The sequence below is a fragment of the Aquila chrysaetos genome, chromosome 5, assembly GCF_900496995.4.
Source record: "Aquila chrysaetos chrysaetos chromosome 5, bAquChr1.4, whole genome shotgun sequence".
Classification (NCBI taxonomy): Eukaryota; Metazoa; Chordata; class Aves; order Accipitriformes; family Accipitridae; genus Aquila; species Aquila chrysaetos.
Genome location: NC_044008.1, coordinates 64,708,222 through 64,729,237, shown reverse-complemented (window position 1 = coordinate 64,729,237; position 21,016 = coordinate 64,708,222). Strand labels below are relative to the sequence as shown.

At 52.4% G+C, this 21,016-nt stretch overlaps 2 protein-coding genes across 3 annotated transcripts in view; one reads left to right on the top strand and one right to left on the bottom strand.

The window, feature by feature from the left end:
• Positions 1 to 3,738, top strand: part of STX8 (syntaxin 8) — a 111,503-nt gene extending 107,765 nt beyond the window's left edge. For both annotated transcript variants that reach the window (XR_005932422.1, XM_030014743.2), the window contains one exon: positions 2,662 to 3,738. Coding sequence is in view for 1 of the 2 variants with exons in the window: in XM_030014743.2 (XP_029870603.1) it covers positions 2,662 to 2,729 (68 nt within the window). In the remaining variant the exon portion in view is untranslated. The remainder of the gene's footprint in view (positions 1 to 2,661) is intronic.
• A 3,455-nt stretch (positions 3,739 to 7,193) lies between these two features.
• The window catches only part of NTN1 (netrin 1), a 107,582-nt gene continuing 93,759 nt past the window's right edge, over positions 7,194 to 21,016 (bottom strand). The window contains 2 exon segments of the mRNA XM_030016038.1: positions 7,194 to 11,174; positions 20,634 to 20,708. Coding sequence (XP_029871898.1) covers positions 10,846 to 11,174; positions 20,634 to 20,708 — 404 coding nt within the window. The 3' untranslated portion in view covers positions 7,194 to 10,845.

The window sequence follows — 21,016 nt, the reverse complement described above, 5'->3', positions numbered from 1 at the left end:
CTCTTGTAGCCCTGAAAGTCCTCTAAAGTTTCCTGTTCATTCTGCTATTGCCCGTTAGCAATACTTTATTAGTCCCCCACCTTCCCCTCTTCCTGCTGTGTCATAATTCTAGGTTTATGTGCAGTTTTTCTTGGGAGTTGTCAAAGAATAATTACGCCCCATTAACTCCACTTTGTATCATTACTAATTCACACCTATAGAGTATTTTCCAAGCAACTGATCTCTGTTGTCTCTTAATTGCTGAAGTCCATAAACTCTGTTACACTGAAACTGTGCTAAGGATTTGCACCCTCTAAAACTTCTCCCTCCAGTGCGAAACATAACAGAGAATCTGAATGCGGCAGCTTTATCAGATCTTATTTCTTCCCAATTTAAGCAAATTATTTTCTTCTGGCTCTGTTGAAGACTACAAAATGTATATTAAGATGTAAAAAGCGCAAGACTAGAAAGATGGTAAAAGTATAGATCGTGTTCCCAATGGATTAATCTAACAGTTTGTGTTGCTGGATGATGTGGGGTGGTTGGCTGAGGTTGAAAACTGAACAATACGCCTCTCTCACCCATTCCGGTGGGTCAGAGCAAGTAACCTGTGTATGGTCCGAGATCCAGCTGCATCAAATATGGTTGATAGACACTGACCTGGGATGAGGATCTGGAGTTCGGCTAGGTTCTGCAGGAGCCCAGCGGTGGGAGAATCCTCTGGGACAAACGTGGTTTCCTGGGTGCCCTGGCACGGACCCTGGCTGCCCTGCGCCTGCCGGGGCTGGGTGCAAGCACGGCGGTTGTTAGCTGAAAAGGCAGCGTTGTGCAGCACAGTCCTGGTGGCTTCTGGTGTCAGAGCCAAACTCAAGCCCTTGCTAGGGGTGCAAAGAGAGTGGCAGGAACAGACAGATGCATTTTTGCTAGTTTATTCCGCTTAATGTGATTAATAAGCAGTTTCGTCCAGGTTTAGCCTGAAGCTCTAAAAAAATCCCCCCCCCAGATCATCCTACCCCAAAGCATGCAGTAACTATACACCACTCAGCTTAAAGGACTTGTCCCTGCCTAGCCAAAGAGCTTGTCCCCACACCCCACCACAGTGCCGAGTCCTGCCGCAGTCCTTGAGCATCGCAGGTGGAGCGTACGGAGCTGCTGCCGTCTCTGTTTGCAGTCAGCTGTTCCTACAAGGAAAAGAAAGGCTCAATATCTGAGACCTGCTTGAGCCAGTGCAGTGAAGCGCTGCTCAAGCTCACTTCAGATAACAAATGGTTTTAACTGAGCATAAAAGAAAAAAATACTGTTGGTGGCAACTCTTATTTCCCTGGAAAAAATTCCTGGACCCCTGGCAGAGAAACAGTTTCTGCACAGAAAACATGACACTATTTACAAAAAGCAATGTCTAATATCCTTTTCCAGCTTGGAAAGAGGAGTTTATTTTAATACATCCTTTTTTAATTGCCATGAGCTGGACTTGTAAATATTGTAAGTGGTTGAGTAATAGTCATCTGTGAGCAGACCAAATGAAGGGACATTTTTTCCGCTTTTGGAGCCCTAATATATTCCCACAGCTCTGACAGGGGGATAGCGTGGAGCAGATACTAAACCAAAACAAAAGCCTCCTAATTAAAAGATCGTTTAACCCCAGGGGATGCCTGTGTGTGTGATGCCAGTGCCTGAAGCGGGCAGTGGTCCAGCCGGCTGTGTGAGCAGTTCACGTGTTGGGGCTGCTGAGGGAGAAGATGGAGTGGACTGCAGGGATCCAGTCCATTTTCAGTAAAGCATTTCTTCCTCTCTAAGAAAGGGGAGAGAAAGGGGAGAGTTCCCCCTAAGAAAGGGGGAACTACGGAGAATTAGTTTCCTCTAGCAGGCATCTGACAGCTGTGTCACCTTATTGCTGTTGTTTAGTCAAGAGAGAAAAAATCTGCTTTGCTGGTTTTCTGGATCAGTCTTCAAAACAATCCATAACTTACACTTTTTTAACACAGTCCTTCTTCAGAGCAGCATGGTGTGCCCGAACTAAAAAGTAGTTGTGAAGTTTTGTAAGATCATATTAGTCATTAACTTCTGCAACCAGTAGCAACCGGTACGGTTTTGGGCAGGATGGAGCACACGGAGCCCGTGTGCTGCACGGTTGGGCAGAGCACTGTTACACTCTCTTTAATGCTGGTTGATCTTCATTTTCCCAAGTCAGGAACATACCTGAAAGCCCTGCTTTTGCTCTGCAAATAGTTTTGTCTGAAAGCAGGAGTACTTTATACTGGAAACAATTTCCTGATGCAATTTGGATTTCCTTCTGAATAATCCTTTGCCCCAATGGGATGGTACAGAGGGATTCTAGAAAAGCTTAACTGGCCTTGCCATGAGTTAAACATATCCCTTAATCTTTGCAAGGCAGATGGCAGATGTTTAAGTAGGAAGATACCCTGCAGGCACAGTTAAAAAAAAATTAATTTGAAGGGTCAGAAAGAGAAAGAGCTGCTCTACCAATGTGGGGTTTGTGTCCATATTGCTGTTCAGGTCATCAGCATGCAGGGATCTGGTGAGGGGCTTGCACGGGGTGAGCACGGGGGAAAATCTGTCTCAGCTGGGAGGAGGAGCAGGACTCAGAGGAAGAATTTAATTGCAAAAGACCAATTGTAAAAGATGAAGGCAGCAACCTTAACGTCGTTTCATCTTTTCCAGGAATGCTGGTGGTGATTGTGTTGCTGCTGATTGCGATTGCTGTGGTTGCTGTCTGGCCGACACAGTAATGCGGATATGGGGCCCGTCGGAGCTGCTGCTCGACAGCTGAGCACGGAGGACTCCAGAGAAGAGACCGACTTTGTGCAAAGACCTTCTGTGTTTTAAATAAACTCAACAGTATGAGAATGAAGCTGTGTCCGACAGACATCCGTTCTTCCTTCAGTGCACAGCTGAAGAGTGCTGCGTGGAGGGTTTGAACTTGAAAAGGACTCTCTTCCCACCTTCATTTGGCGTTCGGGAGGCTGCAGCTGGCTGTACAATAGATTCACTTCTCAGTGCATCTGTGTCTGAGCACGCGCTGGTGTCGGGGTGCTGCCTGCCCAGCCCGCTGCCGCTTCTGCTGAGTGGTCAGTTGTCCCGAGGGCTTTAAAATACTAAAATAAAGGTGTGGTTTTCGAGTACAGCGGTAGCGCTCCTCTGCTTTCTGATACCTTCCTTTGGAATGAAAATGCTTGCATTTTTCAAGGAATAGATGTTTTGGGGAATGACTGCATCTGGATGCTCATAGGATGGGAAGTGAGAGCACGCGGAGCCCTGCGGGGAGACGCAGGACCCCCATGAGCTGCACAGAAACTCTGGCGAGTGAGTCAGTCGTTGGCCTGTCAGGGAGAGTTATCGCTGTTGATCTCCATGGATAGAAATGTAAACAGCAGCAGGTCTTGAACCAGGTGTGTAAGAGTGGAAAGCCTTGTCCAACACGTGCTCATGAGAAAGGTGCGCTCTCCACATGCTCTGCCGTGCTCTGCCAGGCTGAACGCAGGAGGTGTGCTGGCATTAATATACTAATCTCGGCGATCGAGGTCTGCCTCTTTCTTTTATAACTTTTCACACACTGTTAAAACTGAGAGGAAGGATTACCTATTTAAAAACTAATGAAAAAGTATTGAATGTTTGTTTCAACGTTCGCTTGACACAACTGGCCAAAAAATAATTATTTTGTTATACATACCAGTTTGATTTCAGAATTGATAGAGCAAGCAATAAATATTGAATAAAAGCCGATCCATTTATATACAACTTATCTGCCTCAGTTTTTATTGTTTCCTACCGTCTCGTGTTCCACTTGAATGATTCTCCAACTCTTCCATTTCCTGAGAGCTGATTTGGAGAAGGAAAAAAGCAATTCCTGTCAGACTTCCTGTGTCTCATGACGTACATTTCCTGGCAGATCTGTAACACTTGCCAGCCCTGGGCTAGTCCTCACCTATGGTGGTGGAGTATCTCCTTTCACAGCTCTTAACGGGTTCTTGGCACTCGTTTCCCTCTCCCTGCTCTCCACCTGCACAGCTGGGGTGGTGGCATGTCTAGCAGGTCTAGCGCTGGTCTGGGAGGTGGGAAACCAGGGTGTCCTGGTGCTGCATCCCCTCTTGAGTGACACAAAGCCATTTTGCTCTTCTGGGCTGTTTCCCAACTATCTGTTGGGACTTGGGCACTGGCCCCTTCATTAAGTGGTTGGCGATCTGCAGATGGGAGTGCAAAATTGCTCTTCTCCTTGTAGCATGCAGGTGTTGGCTGTAGCTGAAGCTTTGACTCAGTCACTCCAGGACCTTAAGTGGGAACAACAGAGCTGGCCGTGACAGAGAAAATGGGATTTTGCAGGAAACAGAGGCAGGGAGCTGTTGAGTACCCCACCAAATACGTGCCTATCACTGATGATGATAGGAACCGTTCCCTGGAGCTGAAGAGCACCATTGCCCTGTCTGTGTGCTCCTGGTGGAGAAAAAGCCTGGTAGATACAGCTGTGCCTTGTGGTGCAGGGCACTGGGCTTCAAACGGGGCTCTGTGCCGGTGCCCAACCTATCTTCTGATGCTCGGCACCGAAGGTCGGAGCTGGAGGACAGACCAGCTCCTCCGGAGGGATTCAAAATCTTGGGGCAAGGCAGACTGTGCTTTGCTGGCTTCGGCATCCTCGTCTGGTGTTTACCAAAGGTGGAAAATCCAGGCTTGTGCTTTGTGGTGGTTGACTAGATACCATGTTCTGCTGGCAAAGGACACAAAATGATGCCGATGGCTGGGGTGGAGCAGAGTCTTCCACACATCTCCATGTGCTTTGCTGGAGAAAATCCTCAAAGCCTTTAAATGTTCAGTCCAGGTTGTGCCTGTTTGCTTGCTTGTCCTTGGAGAGATGCTTCATCTTACAGCCTTCAAAGGAGGGGAGTGAAAAAAAAAAAAAAGATAGTTGTATGTTCTCGTGGTTTTCAAGAGGACACAACAGGTTTTTGATTAGTTTATTGCTTGATCTGAGATTAGAAATGGAGCTTTAAGCAAGGCTGCTCCAGCTGGAAACAAATAAGGGGCAGCTTTGGAGACATGTTTAAAACTTGTGGATTCCTGCAGTTCTGTGGAGGGACCAACACTGGAAACTCTCCTGGAGTTGTTTCTCATCGGCAGTCTGTGCCCAGGCCCTGCAGTGGGATTTCACGCACGGCTCCAGTGCAGCCCCACGGATCTTCGGTGACAGCAGGAGAATAACGTGGTTTATTGAGAGGAGACTACAGACTTGGATTTCTAATGAAAACTGTTGTTTACGGAGGGAATTAAGGTTTTGTTTGAATTCCCAAGACGCGCAGGATGGATGCGTAATTCATCCTGATCAATGTGACAGTGACTTTGTTCTGATAGAGGCTTTAAAAAGATGTTTTCTGACCTGTTGGGTCCTCAAACACATTTTTTCTGTTAGCACCCGGGAAAGGTAGAAACATGAGGCTTTGCTCTGCTGAAATGTCTAACAAAGGGGTTCTCAGACTTGCCCTTTAGGTAACATTTAATGTGTCATGTGGGTGAGGAGTTTTATTAAAAAGAAGTGGACTTGGCAGCCTTCTGCTATGTTGTGGAAAGCTTTTCTGTCTCCCTGCCCCACCAAAGAAAAAGGAAGGTTAAAATATCAGAGCCACTGGTTTTTGGCTCTGAGCAGGCGGGGTTGGAGGGCCCAGCTTGCCGGGGTCTGGTGCGGTTTCACCGTGCTGCTGGTGCTCTGATTTCCAGGCATGGAGCAAAGGATACTCAAGCTGCCCACTGAATCTGCCATGGGGCTGCTGGAGTTGCGTACCTGCGATGGCTTCTCCAAGCAAAGGTCTTCCCTGTTGCCCTGGAATGTGCCTGGAGACACATCCCAGGCTTCACCTTCCCTTGCATTGCCTTCATTTCTCTCTTGGAGGACATGCTTGGGAGTTTAGCTGCTTCCAGTTGTTATTTCATCAAAAGTACAAGTGCTGGGGGAAGGTCTGGTACATGTTAGAGGCACTTGCATGTCCAAGTGCCCTTGATAAGAAGTCCCTAGCTCCTATGTGAGGATAAAGATGATCTTGAAAGGCTGCTGGGCATTTTCACACACCCTGATTTCTGGAGGTTGGGTGTGAGCTCAGTGCTGAGCTCAGCGCAGTGGACAGCTGCTCTCCTGCGCTGCCTGGTGGGACCAGGCTGAGAACAACCACTCCAGCTCCAGCCCTCAGTGGGAATAGGCTCTTCCCCCTCTTTTCAGAGCCACCGTGTCTTCTTTGGACAATAGGCCACCAGCCAGGAGGACACGGAGCCAGAGTGATCTGGGAAACCCATTTGCTTCTCTGCAGAGCTGTAGGTGACAGCCCTGGAGCAGAGGTGGTGGCACTTGTGACCCATTTGTCTCCGCAATAAAGATCTGAGATTTCTGACCTCCGAGATGTTTTCCAATTCATAAATTACCAGCGACGCTAAGGGTGTGGGTCAGGCAGGCTGACCCCGCAGCAGTTTGCAGGACCTTTTGCCTGTATTTTAATCTCTGGAAGTGTTTTGCTGCCTAAGTTCCCCCTACCTCCAGCTTTCTAGCTTGTCTGTACCACCAGCCCTTGCCTGGTCTTGAGTGCCAGCTGCCTCAGTAGCGTCTGGCACCACTGATGCCCCGTGGGAGATGGGTGGTGGAGCCCGGACCCCTCGCAGTGAATGGGCAGAAAGGGATGGTGCTGGCAAGCAGTCTGTGCATGGGGGTAGAAAATGGGTCCGGAGCGGGCTTGGCAGCTCCCCTGACCCCAGGCTCTGGCTGTCCCCTGTCCCCATGCCTGTCCACCTCCTCTGTGCCGGGTCTCACAGGTTTCGGCGTGCCCTGGCTCTGTCCCGCTGCAGGGCACAGTCCCCTCCAGCAGCAGAGGAAGGATGGGGAGCCCAGCAGGACGTACCCGGGACCAGAGCTCACAGCAATCGCAGAGAGCCCAGAGGTGCCGGTGGGGACCCCCCATCCCACCCACCGTGAGCCCGCAGAGACCCCGCTGTCCCCAAGGGCATGTGGCCGCTGGCGGGGAGCGCTGCTGGGAGGATGCTGGTGGGACGTGCGGCTGGGACTGACGGTCAAAAATAGCTGTGCACCACCTCGGACCCTGCCAAGGGGATGTTGGCAGAGACCTAGGGAAGCGGAGGGGACACCGTCACTTCCCTGCACAGGTCCCCATCTCTCGGGCTTGCTGGCTGGCGGGGTGGGAGGAAGCAGAGATCCTTGGAGATTTTTACACTTTACAAGAGTTTATTCAACTGGTTTCTGACTTTAGTTCTACCGAGTGGGTGCTGAACAGTTACAAGCTCCTTCGGGTTCAATTACAGCCAATCTAATGAAACAAACAAAGAAAAAAAAAAAAAAAAGAAAAGAAAAAAAAAGAAACGACTTGGAAAAACAATAAGAAAATCCACAACTTTTTCACGTGTCATTAAATATATTCATATATAATAACCATAATATATTAGTATGCATTGTAAAGAAACATCGCCCAAAGCAGTATGCAATGGTCATAACTAAACAACATTTACAGTTCAAGATATTAACAGAAATAATAAAAAAAAAAAACCAAAACAACCCCAAAACGAACACAGGTTTTGTGAGGGGAGAGGAGGCGGGTGTGCGGGGAGAGGGCACGGACACGACGAAACGAACAGAAACGAGATGAAACGACTTTTGTCGGGTGCTACCGTCGAGTGATGATTGTTTTGGCATTTCAGCTGCTCTCCGAAGCCACGCTGAAGACACCGCAGCCCCTTGCCCGGCCCCCCCCCGCCTCTGCCCTACCGAGGACCTTGGTCCTGTCCCCAGGGTGATGGGTGGGCGCCTGTGTTCCTCGCTGGTTGTAATGCAGTTGGTACCCCAACAGAGCTGCACCCCTGGCCATGGAGGTTGATGATTAGGGGTGACATCTTGTCCCTCTTTGGGTGACCGGACAGAGGTGTCCCCCCAGGAGATGTCCTGGAGCAGGGGTGGCTGCAGGGAAGAGTTGCACCCCCGGACACCCCAAAACCGGGGCTGCTCTGCCTTCTCCAGAGGAGGAGGGCTGTGTACCAGCTACACCAGCAGCTCCTGCAGGTCAAGGTTACTGGGAGCACACGAGGGGCACTGGGGGACCATGGATGGAGTGAAGGGGCTTCTCTAGTGTGGTTGGAAAGCGCAGAACTCCAGCAGGGATCAAGGTATGGGGTCCTGGTGGGACAAGGATGGGGCACTTCACTTCTGCGGGTCACTCTGGCTGTGGCGGGCTCCGAGTTGTTTCATCTTGTGCAAACTCTGTTTCCTTCTGATTTCCCAGGTTGTGTCGGTGCCTGGAGGGGTCCGGCCATGGGACGGAGTGGGTGGTGTTTCTTCTGCGGCCTCCCAAACCTGTGGGATAGGGGAAGGGGCTGGGGCTTGTCCCTGGGTCAGTTTGGGGGTGTCAAGGCTGTGCTGGGGAGGATGGCTCCGCTTGCCAGGGTTGGAAAATGGGAGTGAGCACTGGGTGTCCAGGTCTGCTCGGTGGGCAGTTCCCAAGTCCCCACATCCTCTGGCCTTGCCTTCCAGCTCTCCAAGTGGAGAACTGGCTTTGGGTTGGATCCGGTTGCTTTTAGGCCTTCTGAAGAGCTCCCGTGGTTCAAGGGCATCCCAGCTAACTGAGGACAAGCTGTCTCCAGCTGGTGCGAGGTGTCCCTGGTATCCGCTGATGCTAGCTGCAGGAGAGCATCCAACCCCTGCTTTGGGGCTTTAAGCCTCCATTTAGACACTTGAGGTCAGATTTTATCCTTCAAAACTTGGTGGCTTGGGTTCCCTTGACTGCAAAACCATTGGCTCTCCTTGAGCTCTGAAGTAAGGAAAACTAAGTCTGCTCTGGGTAAGGGGAGAAAACACGGACTTGGGGGGGGGGGCTCCTTGATGTCCAGTGTGGGATTTCTGTCCTAATACCCAAACTAATTTCGGAGGGGCCTTGCGGTTGCAGGGGAAGGCTCAGCAGAGCTTGCTCCCTCTGGGTGGTGTCTCCAGCAGCCCGGCGCTGGCTGGTGCTTCCCTGGGAGCCCTCCACTTTACACCTATTTACATGGCTGCATTGCTTTATGGTGGTTTATGTCATTATATAAATATTGTCAATTGCTATAAAACAAGGCAAAACCACTGGAAAATGTCATAAAATAGATGTTTCCAAGTTTCCTAAAAGGAAAAATATCAGGGAGGTTTTGCTTTTCGTAGCGACTAATGTTTGCTTCTCCTCCAGGTACCCGTCCTGCCTTTCCACCCTGGCTGTTGCCTGTCTCCATCGATTAGGTGAACTCAGATATCCCTATTCCTCGTGGGCCAGTGTGGCAGGGGAGCAGCCTGGCGTGGGGACACGACATCTGGGTGACAAACACTACCACAGCCAGTCCTGCCCATAGAGTGCCCTGGGGAAAGATGCTCCAGCCCTCGAGCTGGGGCGTGGGGTGTGAGACGGAGGTGAGGCAGCCGCTACCTTGCTTAGTGCATTAGTGCTTAGAGATTGGGAAATTTAGATTTGCTGTTTTTCACCCCCAGCAGAAGTAGGAGAGTAATTTGGGGAGCTCCATGTGGGTCACACCTTGCTCATCCAGTCCCTGGCTGAGACCCCTTCCCTTAGGCAGGTCTCTGCCCCGCATTCGTTGTAACTTGGCCGAGCCTTAGAGCTCTGCACTGGCCCTGCTTCCCATGGGGACAGTCCCTTGGCACTCGCTGTCCCACCTCCTTTGTCTCCCAAGCGGGCTGGCCACCTTATGCAGGGATGCCAGGGAGCTGCAGCACCAGAGGGGGCGAGGGCAGAGGTGGTGTGTGTTTGGGAGAGCTGGCTGAGTTTGGGAGTGAAACCAGTAGCCAGCCAGGACCTTGATGTCATCTGCACAGCTTTTCTATCATCTGAGAGTTCATCAGTCCGCTGACAGCAGCAGAGAGGACCAAGCCCATGAAAGAGGTCTCAGGGGTGGCCGCGGTGGAGACCCAGGGACTATGATGGGCGAGATTGTCTAGGGCACCTATGGGAACTGGATGCCAACTTATTTTTTTGCAAAGTCTGGATGTTTCCTTGGGGATCCTGGTTATTAACTCCTCAACTGTGAATCGGTGGCTGGGAGGGGGCCAGGGCATCCCGTGGCTCATGCTCCTTTGGGGGGGGGGGGGGGCAGAACTCCTCAGGGCATGGGGGTCAGAGCAAGAAGTCACTCCCCGAGTTATGCCCACCTGGAAGTTGCCCACTAATGTGGTTGCCTCTTTGCTGTGCCTAACCTGGGATTAGAGCATCACCACACCTGGAGACCTCAGCCGCTCCTAGGTACCATACAGCGGGTGATTGTTACGGCTATTGGATACCGAACAGTCTTCAAATAACCCATTAGTCGATCCTCAGATCTGTCCTCAGCCATAAGTCTCTGTTTAGTTCCCTCTACAATAACTGTCTTGTTCAACCTAAGCTGAGAATACGTATTTTGGGGGATGGGGAGTTAATTTCCAGCATTGTTGTTGATTAGTTTCTTACAGGTTTGATGTTTCCGTGCTGTGCTTTGGAAGCAGCAGATGTTAGCAGCTGGAAGGCAGTTTGGTGTCTCCGATTTCTTCAGCCAACGGGGCAGAAGGAAGCTGGGGGGCACCGGGTGCCACACGCCTGCACCCTCACTCCTTTTATATCCACATGTGCGATTTTTTTTTGTTGTGTTTTGTTTTGTTTTCTCCCAGGATACGAGGTGCAAACCTGACAGCCCCACAGCCATGATTGCTGTCCCTCCCATCCCTCCCAGCCCGCCCCAACAGCGTGACCTTCCTCCCGCCATCCCCATCGCCGGTCCCTGCCCGCCCCAGCTCTACACAAAGCAGCATGCACAGTCAGTCTCTCCCTCTCGCGCGCTCCGTTGCCTTCTCCTCCTTTAGGCTTTCTTACACTTCCCCTTCTTCTCCCGCTGCTGGAACTTCCTGAGCCGCCGAGCCCACGTATCCCGCCACTGTATCACCAGGCTGGTTTTGTCTGCAATGATGCCGCTCTGGTCAGGAGAGTCCTCGTTGTTGCCCAGCAGCAAATACTTCTTCATGGGCTTGATTTTGGGGCACTTGCATGCTATGTCCTTGGAGTGGATCCACAGGGTCTGGTCTCCTCGCCGTATCCGGTTGCTCCCTTGTTTGTAGACGGAGATGATGTTGACCGTGAACTTCCACCAGTCGGCATTTTTTTCCGCTTTCAGGATGTGGATCTGGACAGCTGGAAAAAAAAAAAAAAAAAAACAGGAGGCAAGAGAGGAAAAGTTACGATTTGAGCTGGCAAGAAGAAAATGAATTTCAAGTCTTACCTAATAGCCTGAGTGAGGAAAAAGGATTTTGTCTCCTGAGCCCAGGCTGGGGGACAGCAACCAAGGGTGGTGGCTGCACAAAAACTACCTCTGTCCCCAGACCATCTGCCACATGCAAGAGTAGCCAGTGCTGGCAGCAGAGGGTCTCAGCAAACGTACTAAAAGACCACCATAGGCTTAGGAGATGCTCTCCAGCTCTGCTACCTCCAAGATGGCCCTCTGGGTCCCCAGTGATCATGGGCATGGTTACCCAAGGACCACGGGGGGTGCAGGACTCCCAGGAGGGGAGGGTGGGAGCGGCTGTACACGAGGAACCATGGCCCTCCTTGTGCTAGGAGTCCTGGGAATGACACAGGGCTACCCAGAGCGGTGGTGGAGAGCAGGTTGCCTCATTCTCCTACCTGTGTCCTAGGGAGGACCATCATCTCCCAGGACATGGTTGTGAAGCAAGCACAGAGAAAACTGACAAACTCGGAGACAGCTTGTGCCTCCAGCCCCAGGTGGTGGCCTGAGCCCAGGCACACAAGGCATGTGTGGCAGTGGGCAGGGCAGGGAGGTGCCTGTCCCTCTCGGCAGTGCCAAAACCCCAGGCTGCACTGTAGGACCTGGGATGAGCTTTCTACCTGACCCACGTGTCCAGAGAGCAGCACATGCTTCATCCAGGGGATGGGTTTCTGCATGGGCCAGCCCTCCAGCCCCTCTGCTCTCCCTTCCCCGGTGGATGGGCAACTTGGTGCATCTGCACCAGGACCCTAAGGCAGCCCCAGCTTTTAAGAGAAGATGAGCCCGAATCTGGAGCAAAACACTGGGACTGGCCCATATCTCCAAGCACTTGGCATCTGGAGGTAGGAAAGACCTGTCAGGGTCCCCAGCAGGTCTGCCTGGGGCCAGTGCAAGGAGACAGCTCTCCGTGAGCACCCGGCCTTGGAGCAGGACACTGAAGGGGTTCAAACCTATGAAAGGATTTGGAAATAGGGAGGCTTGCTGTTCACATGTTTCTAGGAGATATTCCTGAGTCAAGATGGTTCATTGCTTGCTGTGGAAGAAAACATTGCTGGTAAAAAGCACAGGTGAAGGACTGAGGGTAGGGCTCAGTGATCATAAGGAGAGGTCAGTGGCAGCATCCAACCTGACTTCTGGGTGCAGTGGACTCACTTGAGCATCTCTGTAAATACTGCATAGCAACATCAGGCTTCAAGGGGGATATCTATCTTGGTAGGCAGCCGCCTGGCAAGCCAGGTGTCCTGGCAGATAACTGGAAGATAACAAGCTCCTAACGCAAGACTGAGATGGGAGGACAACTGTGATCCATAAGCAAGATGATGATGTTTTACAAGCCCGTGGCTGATGTTGTGTAGCCCATCTGTAGCCGTATGGACTGAGAAAACCTGGTGAGGACTCAGCCCTCCACCACTCCACCCCTTGCTCTTTCCTGAAACACGGTTCATACATTACATTATCCCTGCACCCACCAGCATCCGTGCAGGAGCAGCAGCCCACGGTCCCGTAGGGCCAGAGTGAAGAAGTGGCTTGGCATCATGATCTGGATGGGAGAGAACTCTCTGCAAGGTTGTCCCCAAAGGTGCTGCAGAGCTGGGATGGTGATGGACACCAGCATGCTCAATGGGAAGGCTCTGCTCACAGCTGATTTCAGAAGCCCTTGGAGCCACCATGGTTTTGTCCTGTAGGGCAGCCCAGGTGGCCCTGAGCAGGCAATGGTGACCACTGCCAGTTGTCTTCCTCCTCCATGCGGCTGCTTCCTTGGGCACCCCGTCCGTGCTGGACCACGTCCGTGTCTCCTGGCCATCCCTACAGCGGGGGCTGCCGTGCCCTTCCCAGGTGACATCTGTAGACTTGGGTTCAGACCACAGGGAAGGATGGAGACCCATGTGGGAAAGGGAGCGTTTGGCCCCGCAGCATGGAGAGGAAGATGACATACAAGCCTGGAGGCAGCTCCTGCCACGCCGGTGAGCTTCTTCCTGACAGCAGTCTGTCATGCTGCAGGGATGGCAGAGGAGGACGGGAGCAGCAGTCGGCAGAGATCCTCCAGGGAGCTTGAACACATTCCTCCTCGCTAAAAATCGGCTTCCAGGAAAATATCTCCACCAGGCAGTGACTACCCAGCCCTCCTGGGTTTGTTTGCTGACTGTGGGATGAGGAGTCCCCACCAGCAGAGACAGAGGAAAAAACCCGGGTGGTGAAGCCAGCCCTGTCCGGGAGAGCAGGCAAGGGCTGGTGGCTCCATGCAGGCTGGTCCAGTCCAGCCACAAAGCTTTTTGACCAAATCTTTGAGCTTTTCCCTTCCCCGCCCCTTCCCCTCCATGCTCTGTGAGCTTTAACCCCCTGCCCGTCCACCTGCCAGTCTCAGCCATCTGGCCAGTCCTCAGCGGGTCCAGTCTTGCTTGTATAAATGAACAGAGGGAGAAGAAACCTCAAAAAAAACCCCAGGCAAAACTCTCCCATTTGCCTTGTAACAATCCAATTCTACCCCCCAGATTAGTGGTGGAGGAGCATCACCCTCTCTTTAAAACCACAATGTGCAAACTGATTTCAAGCTATGGAAGGAAGCGGGCTCTGCAGCCCAGCAAGGCTTTTTAACACGTTGCAAAATATATGGTGGTTTGTTTTTTTTTTCTTTCAGAGCATGTCATGGACGCCAGATGCTTTCATTAAAAAAAAAAAAAGAAAAAAAACAACCCTAAGCTCTGACCATGTATTTCCCAGTCTGGTGTGAAGGTAACAAAATGTGAAGATTAGCCAATTTTTATTTTTTGGAAACAAATCTTTCCAAAAAAGCTTAAACCTTTGACCTGCCTGGGTCCACACTGACAAAATGGAGAAAATGAATGAAAAGGAACCGGAGAGAGGTGGTTACAGGAAACTCCGCTCTAAAATACACAGTCTGTATTTTTTTGATGTCAAGGCCCCCGTCTCTTTTTTTTTTTTTCCCCTTTTATTAATGAAGTGGAAGGACTGAAAACTTCGGTGAAGGCTTGGCTGGCACAGCCACAGCTGCCTTCAGTGACAGCGAGTTTTCTGCCCATAACTTTGCATCCCGGACACGCAGTTTCCCCTGCGCCTGGTTTCAGAGCCCAAGTTTAGTGATGACTTGCCTGGGTCTGTTGGTGGTGGGGTGGGGTCTCCAGCATCTCCCAAGGGACACGAGATGTGTAGAGATGCAGAGAGGTGTCAGGAGGAATTTTTGGAAGCACCTAAGCTGGGTGCCCTGGGTGAATGCCCAGGGATTTAGGCACTCATTTCTCGTGGAAGAGAAGGTTTCAGTTCCTTCATGGTTTTTTTGGGGGGGACGGGGGGGACGGGGGCGCTCAGCTGTGCCCCACCACTCCAAAGCTGGTTTTGGTGCTTGGTGTTGTCCTTTACCTGCTGTTTCCTAGGGCAAAGCTTGGCTTTGTCTGTGCCGTGGTGAACTACTCTCACTTTGCTGATGCACCCACCGAACCCCTGCACCGAGGCTGAGCCGTGCTCAGGACTGTCCATCACTGCATCCCCAGAAAAACAGCCCTAAAAGTGTCTATGGGGCAACCAGATGAAAGGATGTAATAGGGGATGATGGTTATTCCAGTGAGCAGCAGAGATGATGCTGTGGTCCCCCAGGAGCGGATGGTGACCCGGAGGAGGAGGACAAAAATCAAATGAACTGCAGCTTTCATGGCACTGCCACTCCAGCCAGGGCCGGTGATACCGGTTTCCAGTGAGGATGGGGTCCAGTCCAGGTCCCAATCCTGGCAGTGCCTTGGGGCTGCCTCTGGCTTGTGCCCGCTCCTCCCCGTGCTTTGCAAACGGTGGGCAGCCAAGCCCTGCGGGTAATCTGGGGCTGGCTGCACCCCCAGGGACCCCCCTCATAGCACTGGGGATTTTTCTCCAGGTTCGCTATTCTGTGTCCTGCTCTGCTCCCTGTCAGCCCCAAGGGAGCCCTCAATCAACCAAATGGGCATGGAGAGCTGTGGGACGGGGGCTCGGGGGCCGAGGGAAAGATGCTCGGTCCTGGGGAGTGCACGGGGCTGCCCCATTAACCGCATCCCACCTGACACTGAAGCTGCTGAACCACAAATCCCTCCTGGATAGTGCCTTACAAGTCACACCAGCCCAGGTGATGCAGTCAAGTGTCTCGGCACGTAATGCTTCTTTCTAAGGAAAAGGTGGCTGAGTGGTCCCCAGGCTGCGGGAGGGGATGGGGGGGTCCCTGGTCCCCTCCTGCATCCCCTGGCGCAGGGTGCTGGGCAGCGCTACCTCCGGCACTCAGCTCTGGGGCCTGTGATGCTGCCTGGCTCCTCCAGGCTTGGCTGGGAGCCTCCAGCCACAAGAAAGACCTGAAGGCTTGATGTTGCAGATGAAAGCAGAGGAGTGGATGATGTGATGTTAATAAAAACAAAAACCAACCCCAAACCCTCAAAACAACATGTTTGAGGGCAGTCGTGTAAAGGCTTAAATAAAAGCAGCGCCTCGCAGCATTCAGAGACCATGAGTCAGGGGCCCAGAAATCATGAGATTGCCATGAAAAGAGTGAGGCTGGAAAAAAAAAAAATTTTTTTTTATTTACTTTTGGGGTTTGTGATAAATCTCCTGATTTCAAGGTTTCCCCTGCCAAAGCTGACCTAGGAGTGGACTACATGGGCAAACCTATGCATCCTATGTGCTAACCTGACTGTGGGAGCTGGAGCTTTGTGGAGTTTCCAGCAATGGGGAGCATCGCTGCCCTGGCTCTGGGGAAAGATCCCATGGGGCCATGGGGGAGGCAGCGGGAGCAGAGCAGTTTGCTGGGAGAGACAAGAGGGTCTTTAATATAGACAGATGGAAACGGGTGCTTGGGACAGTGGTTGCAGATGCAGGCATTCCAGCCTGAGCCGGGGCTTTCCGAAGGCTTGGGTCTCTTCTTGCACACAAGCAGAGTGGAGCCCGTGTGGATTTTTACTCCAGCCAGCAGCAAAAGGTGACCCTGACACCATCAGGGTTTGGGAATGGAAAGGGCTGGCTCTTCGCTGGAGCAAAGGGTTAAAATGGGATTTTCCCCCCGCCTTTTTTTTTTTTTTTTTTTTTTTAATTTATTTGGCGGTGGCTTTGCCTGCCGCCGGTTGCCAATTTCCTACCGGTTTAATAGTGGAGATTTATGACCCCTAATCCCGGCCAGCCTAGGTGTGCCCTGGCTGGGCACAGTCTCTCCCCGCGGTGCCGGGGGACCCTTCGCTGCCCTGGCTGGCTCCCTCAGGACACAGTTACTGGGAGGGATTGCTCAGCACTTCCCCGCTCAGGGAACAGGATTTCTCCACCTTCCAGGGTGGTGGAAGGGGCTGCAAGCCGGGGACAAGCTGGGGATGGTGCTTCCCCTCTGCCTTGGGTTTTTATGTGGATTCAGGGTTTTTTCTAACCCCCCCCCCCCATCTCTTTTCAAGCTGCCTTTTGAAAACACGTTTTGCTTTTTTCCACCAGCCCCTGCCAAAGCTCCTCTCGACAAAGGGGGTGACTAAGTGAAGTCTCAGCGAAAGGAAGGATTTTTTTTTTTTACTTTTTTTTTTTCCAAGAAAGGGCAGAGTGAGCAGATGATCTCACCTTTCAGGCGAGGATCCCGCTCCTCACCCCCATTCCCTCCCCGATGCTGCAGCAGGGACACAGGGAGGGCGCTGGGGCAATGGCTGGGACCACAGTGCCGGTACCCAGCAAAACGCTGAGGCATCATCTGTGCAGGATCGGGCCCCACTGCAGTGCAGGGAGCTCAGGGTCGGGGGAAAACGGAAATTAAAAAGCTCCGGGTTTCCTTTACAGCAGCCACCCATCCCACATGGATGAACCACACAGACAGTGGGAAAAGCCCCAAAGATCCGGCTGAAACCGCGGCACCTGAGCAAGTGAGGGATGCTCCTGCATCACCTGGACCAGCACCACCTGCTCTAATAAAATAATCCCCTCTCCTTTTGGGCCATGCAGGAATCTCCATCCTCAGCGGGGCTCAGCAGGGATCCCCCCCCTCTTCTTCCCCAGGCTAATTTTAACTGCCTCAAACCCAGCAAATCCCCTCCTCTTACCCCTGGTTTTCTGGGAGCCAAGCAACCCCTGCACTGCACCAGGCAGCCAAAATAAACCCAGAAAAAGCTTTTCTGCTTCTGTTCTTGCCTGCCCCTGCCGCCCCCGCCCAAATCTCCCAGCCACCCCTCCCCGTGCCCTGTTTCACTCCAAATATTTGTACCAAAACCCATCTCGCGGGAAAGAGCCCAATTTAAAGTAAAAAGAAAAAAACCCCACAAACCCAACAAAAACAAACAGATAAGAAAAATAAATAAGGGAAAATATCCCCTTTGAATCGCTGAATGAAACGGGGAGCTAAAAAGCCCCATTGAGAAGCGCGGGGCGGATGATAGCTTCCCGATTGAGCCCGCGGGAGAAGTAACTCTGTTCAAGCTAATTAGGGCCTTTTAGGACATTCAGCCCAGCGATGCCGGCGTAACGGTGAGGAAAAGAGCCTCCTAATTGGCTTCCTGCTGGGGTGTCAGTCCCAAAGTCTTTATTATCCCTCCCTGCACCTTTTCAACCCTTTCTTCCCTCCCTGGCCTTGTCGAAAGCCTGGGCTTCCCCGGCACGGCCAGGCTGTGCTGTGGCATCGCTTACCCTGCTGCCTCGCCAGGCTGGTTTGCCCTTGAAAAAGCAGATTTGCCGCAGCTGTGGGGCTGGTTGGGGCTGTGGGGCTGGTTGGGGACCCCCCTCCCAGGGCCAGGAGGGCTCGGGTGGGAGCACCCCAGTTCCCGTGCTGGGACAGCCTGGACCCGCTTGCCCAGAACCAGCCCTGGTAAACGACTTTAGCTCATTTGTGCTTTTGCAGAAGTGATGCTGCGTCATAAAAGTGAAAAGAAAAGCTCTTTCTAGCACCCCTATTCGTTGCTCCAGGGGTATCTCCTGCCCAAGACAGCTCTTGAGCTGCCCTCATCTCCCCAAGGTCTGTTGAAGCCTGCAAGCCCACGTTACAGCCTCAAACAGCGTGAGCTTTCACCCAAACCCCCAAGAAACATTTCCCGGCGAGATCGGACAAGCCAAGGAGAGAAACCATGCTGGGGCTGCCCTTCGAGCAAAGCCCAAGTACTGCCACCACCAAAATGTCACAACCCTCGCCCCGAGAGCTGCAGGGAAAGATAACTCTGTTCAGCTGGAAGCGTGCTTCAGGGGGATGCACGTGCCTTTTTTTCCTCCCTACCATCCTCCAAACCCCCAGGGACAATTTGGATCACAACAGGTCCAAGTTTCCTGCAACCAAGTGGCTGCTTTCTCCCCTCTTCAGAGGGCAAATGCTCCAGTGTGAGCTCAGCCCTTAGGAGATGCTGGAGAAGCCAGGTGGGAAAATGAAGGGATGCATGTGCTACGTACGGGAAATACGTTTGTACCTTATTAGCCAGCAGAGAATCCACCCACGAGAAACCCCATGGCTTTAATAGCCTGGTGCTCAGCCCCACACCCATCTTTAATAACCTCATGTTCTAGCAGTAACTTTCTCACATGCAATTAAACCCTTTTCTCTAAGGGAAAAGGCATTCTTTGGACTTTTCCAACATCTGATGAACCTCCAGCAGCTCCTCCAAGCATGGCCAGACCTCAGCGTGTCCTTGCTGGATGGGGACCACAAGCATGCCCCGGCCCTGGCAGCTCACCCTTGCCAAGGGATGCTCTCCACATCCATTTTGCCACATGGGTAATGGAAGAATAAATGGGAAGGCAAATAGAACATTTGCCTGCAAGCCCTCTTGCTTCCTCTGAGTTCGCGGGGAGGTGCCAGAGCCCAAAGCCAGCATGGAGCATCCCTCGGCCGACCCTGCCAGGAAGCACCTTGTCCAGGGATGGGCTGTTAAATGGGAGTTTGTTCGGCTCTCGCCAACACTTCCCAGACATGCTGAGCTGCTGTGGTGAACGTGTTCGAAGGAGGGAGGAGGTATCTCTACTCCTGGCTGCTTTGATGCAAATGGGATGGGAGTTTTTTTCCTTGGTAGTTTGGCAAAAATATATACACACATATATGTAAACACACACAGAGATACATATATATGCATGCATATGCACATATATGTATATATTTTATGTATTCCTCTACTGTGGAGGGGAAGGGCTGGCAGACACTGGGGCAACTGCAGTCCCAGCGGATGCTAAACCCTGTCCCACAGCACCTCATAATTCCCTGGCTGCTCACACGTTTGAAGGCTCAGCTCAAAGCCAGGCTCACCCACACACAGCCCGCTCCCCATCCCTGGGTCAAACCCAAACACTCATGTTCGGTCCCTCCTACAGACACTTCGCTTCCCCCCACTACAGTCTGTGGGGGGCTGAGATAATTTCCAGCCCCTACATATGTTTAGCAGCATTTCTAAACATCCCCCAGCACAGAGCGCCTGTATTTAATCAGCTCTACCTGATTTTTCAAGGTGGGTCCCATTCCTGATGCTCGGCTCATCCCAACAGCATTGGCATGGCTGGCGAAGGAGGGAGAGCCTCTGGGCAGGCGGGACCGAAGCGGAGCCATCCCTCCCCACCTGCCTGTGCCCGAGCGGCTCAGTGCCAGCAGGCAATGGCTGAGCCAGGGTGGAGAGGGGCTGCTGAGCCCCAGGGAGGGCTTCAAGGGTTTCTTGGTGTGGCCTGAAGAAAAATCCCCTCCTGGGGTCACCCTGGACACCTCCTGCATGGATCCACTGCTGACCATGTTGGGAATGGAGCCACATTAAAAATAATCCCAGGAGCAGAGAGGTGGGATGGGAGCTCGGGATGCATCTGCTCCAAGCTGGAGCTGCAGAAGGATGCTCAGGACCTCGAGTACCAGCAAGGATGGGCATCCCGCAGCCTCCCTGGCTTGTCCCAGGGCTGCACCACCCTCTGAACTTGCCTGGGAATTACAGGGGGGATGGATCCAGATGATGGGGAACTATTTGCTTGTCCTCACAGCAAAGCACAATTTTTAAAAGCTGCTGCACGTAACAGCACAGTGAGAAGAGAGAGGACACGGTGTCATCGTAACCCAGAAGACACTGTGGGAGGAGGCCACTATGGACCCTGATGTGGGGGTCGTCTCAAGCATCTGCAGCAGGACCCGTATTTTCCAAGTAACACATTGCATCGCTGCTCCGCCAAGCATTGCTACGCAGGGCTTCGTCTCCAAACATGGCAAAAACCATACCCCAAATTGCACACATCCCAGCACAGGCAGCTGTGCCACGATGAAGAGCCGGGCTGCCTGGTCCCGGCTGTGGTTGAGACCCGGCTGGCAACCTGCCCCATGGCTGGGTGGGCCTGGGGACACCCCGGGAGGGAGATGCTCCTGCTCTGCATCCCTTTGCAACTGCTCCCTCATCCCTGGGAAGCAGCGGCCGAGAGGGGCGACTCACCATAGTCTTTCTTACAGTACTTCTTCATGTTGATCTTCAGTTTCCCCTTGGAAGCTTTGCAGTATGAGTCACAATCTGCACAGGAGAGAGGGGGAGGGCAAGAAAACATTAACAAAACAAATTAGCCTTAAAATGAATAAAAGGCTGGGGGAAGGGGGGGGACGGCTCAAAGCTGCAGCCTGCCATGAATAAGCAGCGTGCCTGTGATATCCATCTGCCAGGCCCCGATTGGGTCGTCTAAGGGGGCATTCAGAAAAACCTTCCTTTCTAAAGAAAGCTTTTCACAAAGGAAACCATCCTCCCGCCCGCCTCCCCCAGCCCAGCTTCCCTGGGCTGCCTCTGTCTTCCTGGGAGACCCCAGGGGCCTCCCTTATTGTGCCACC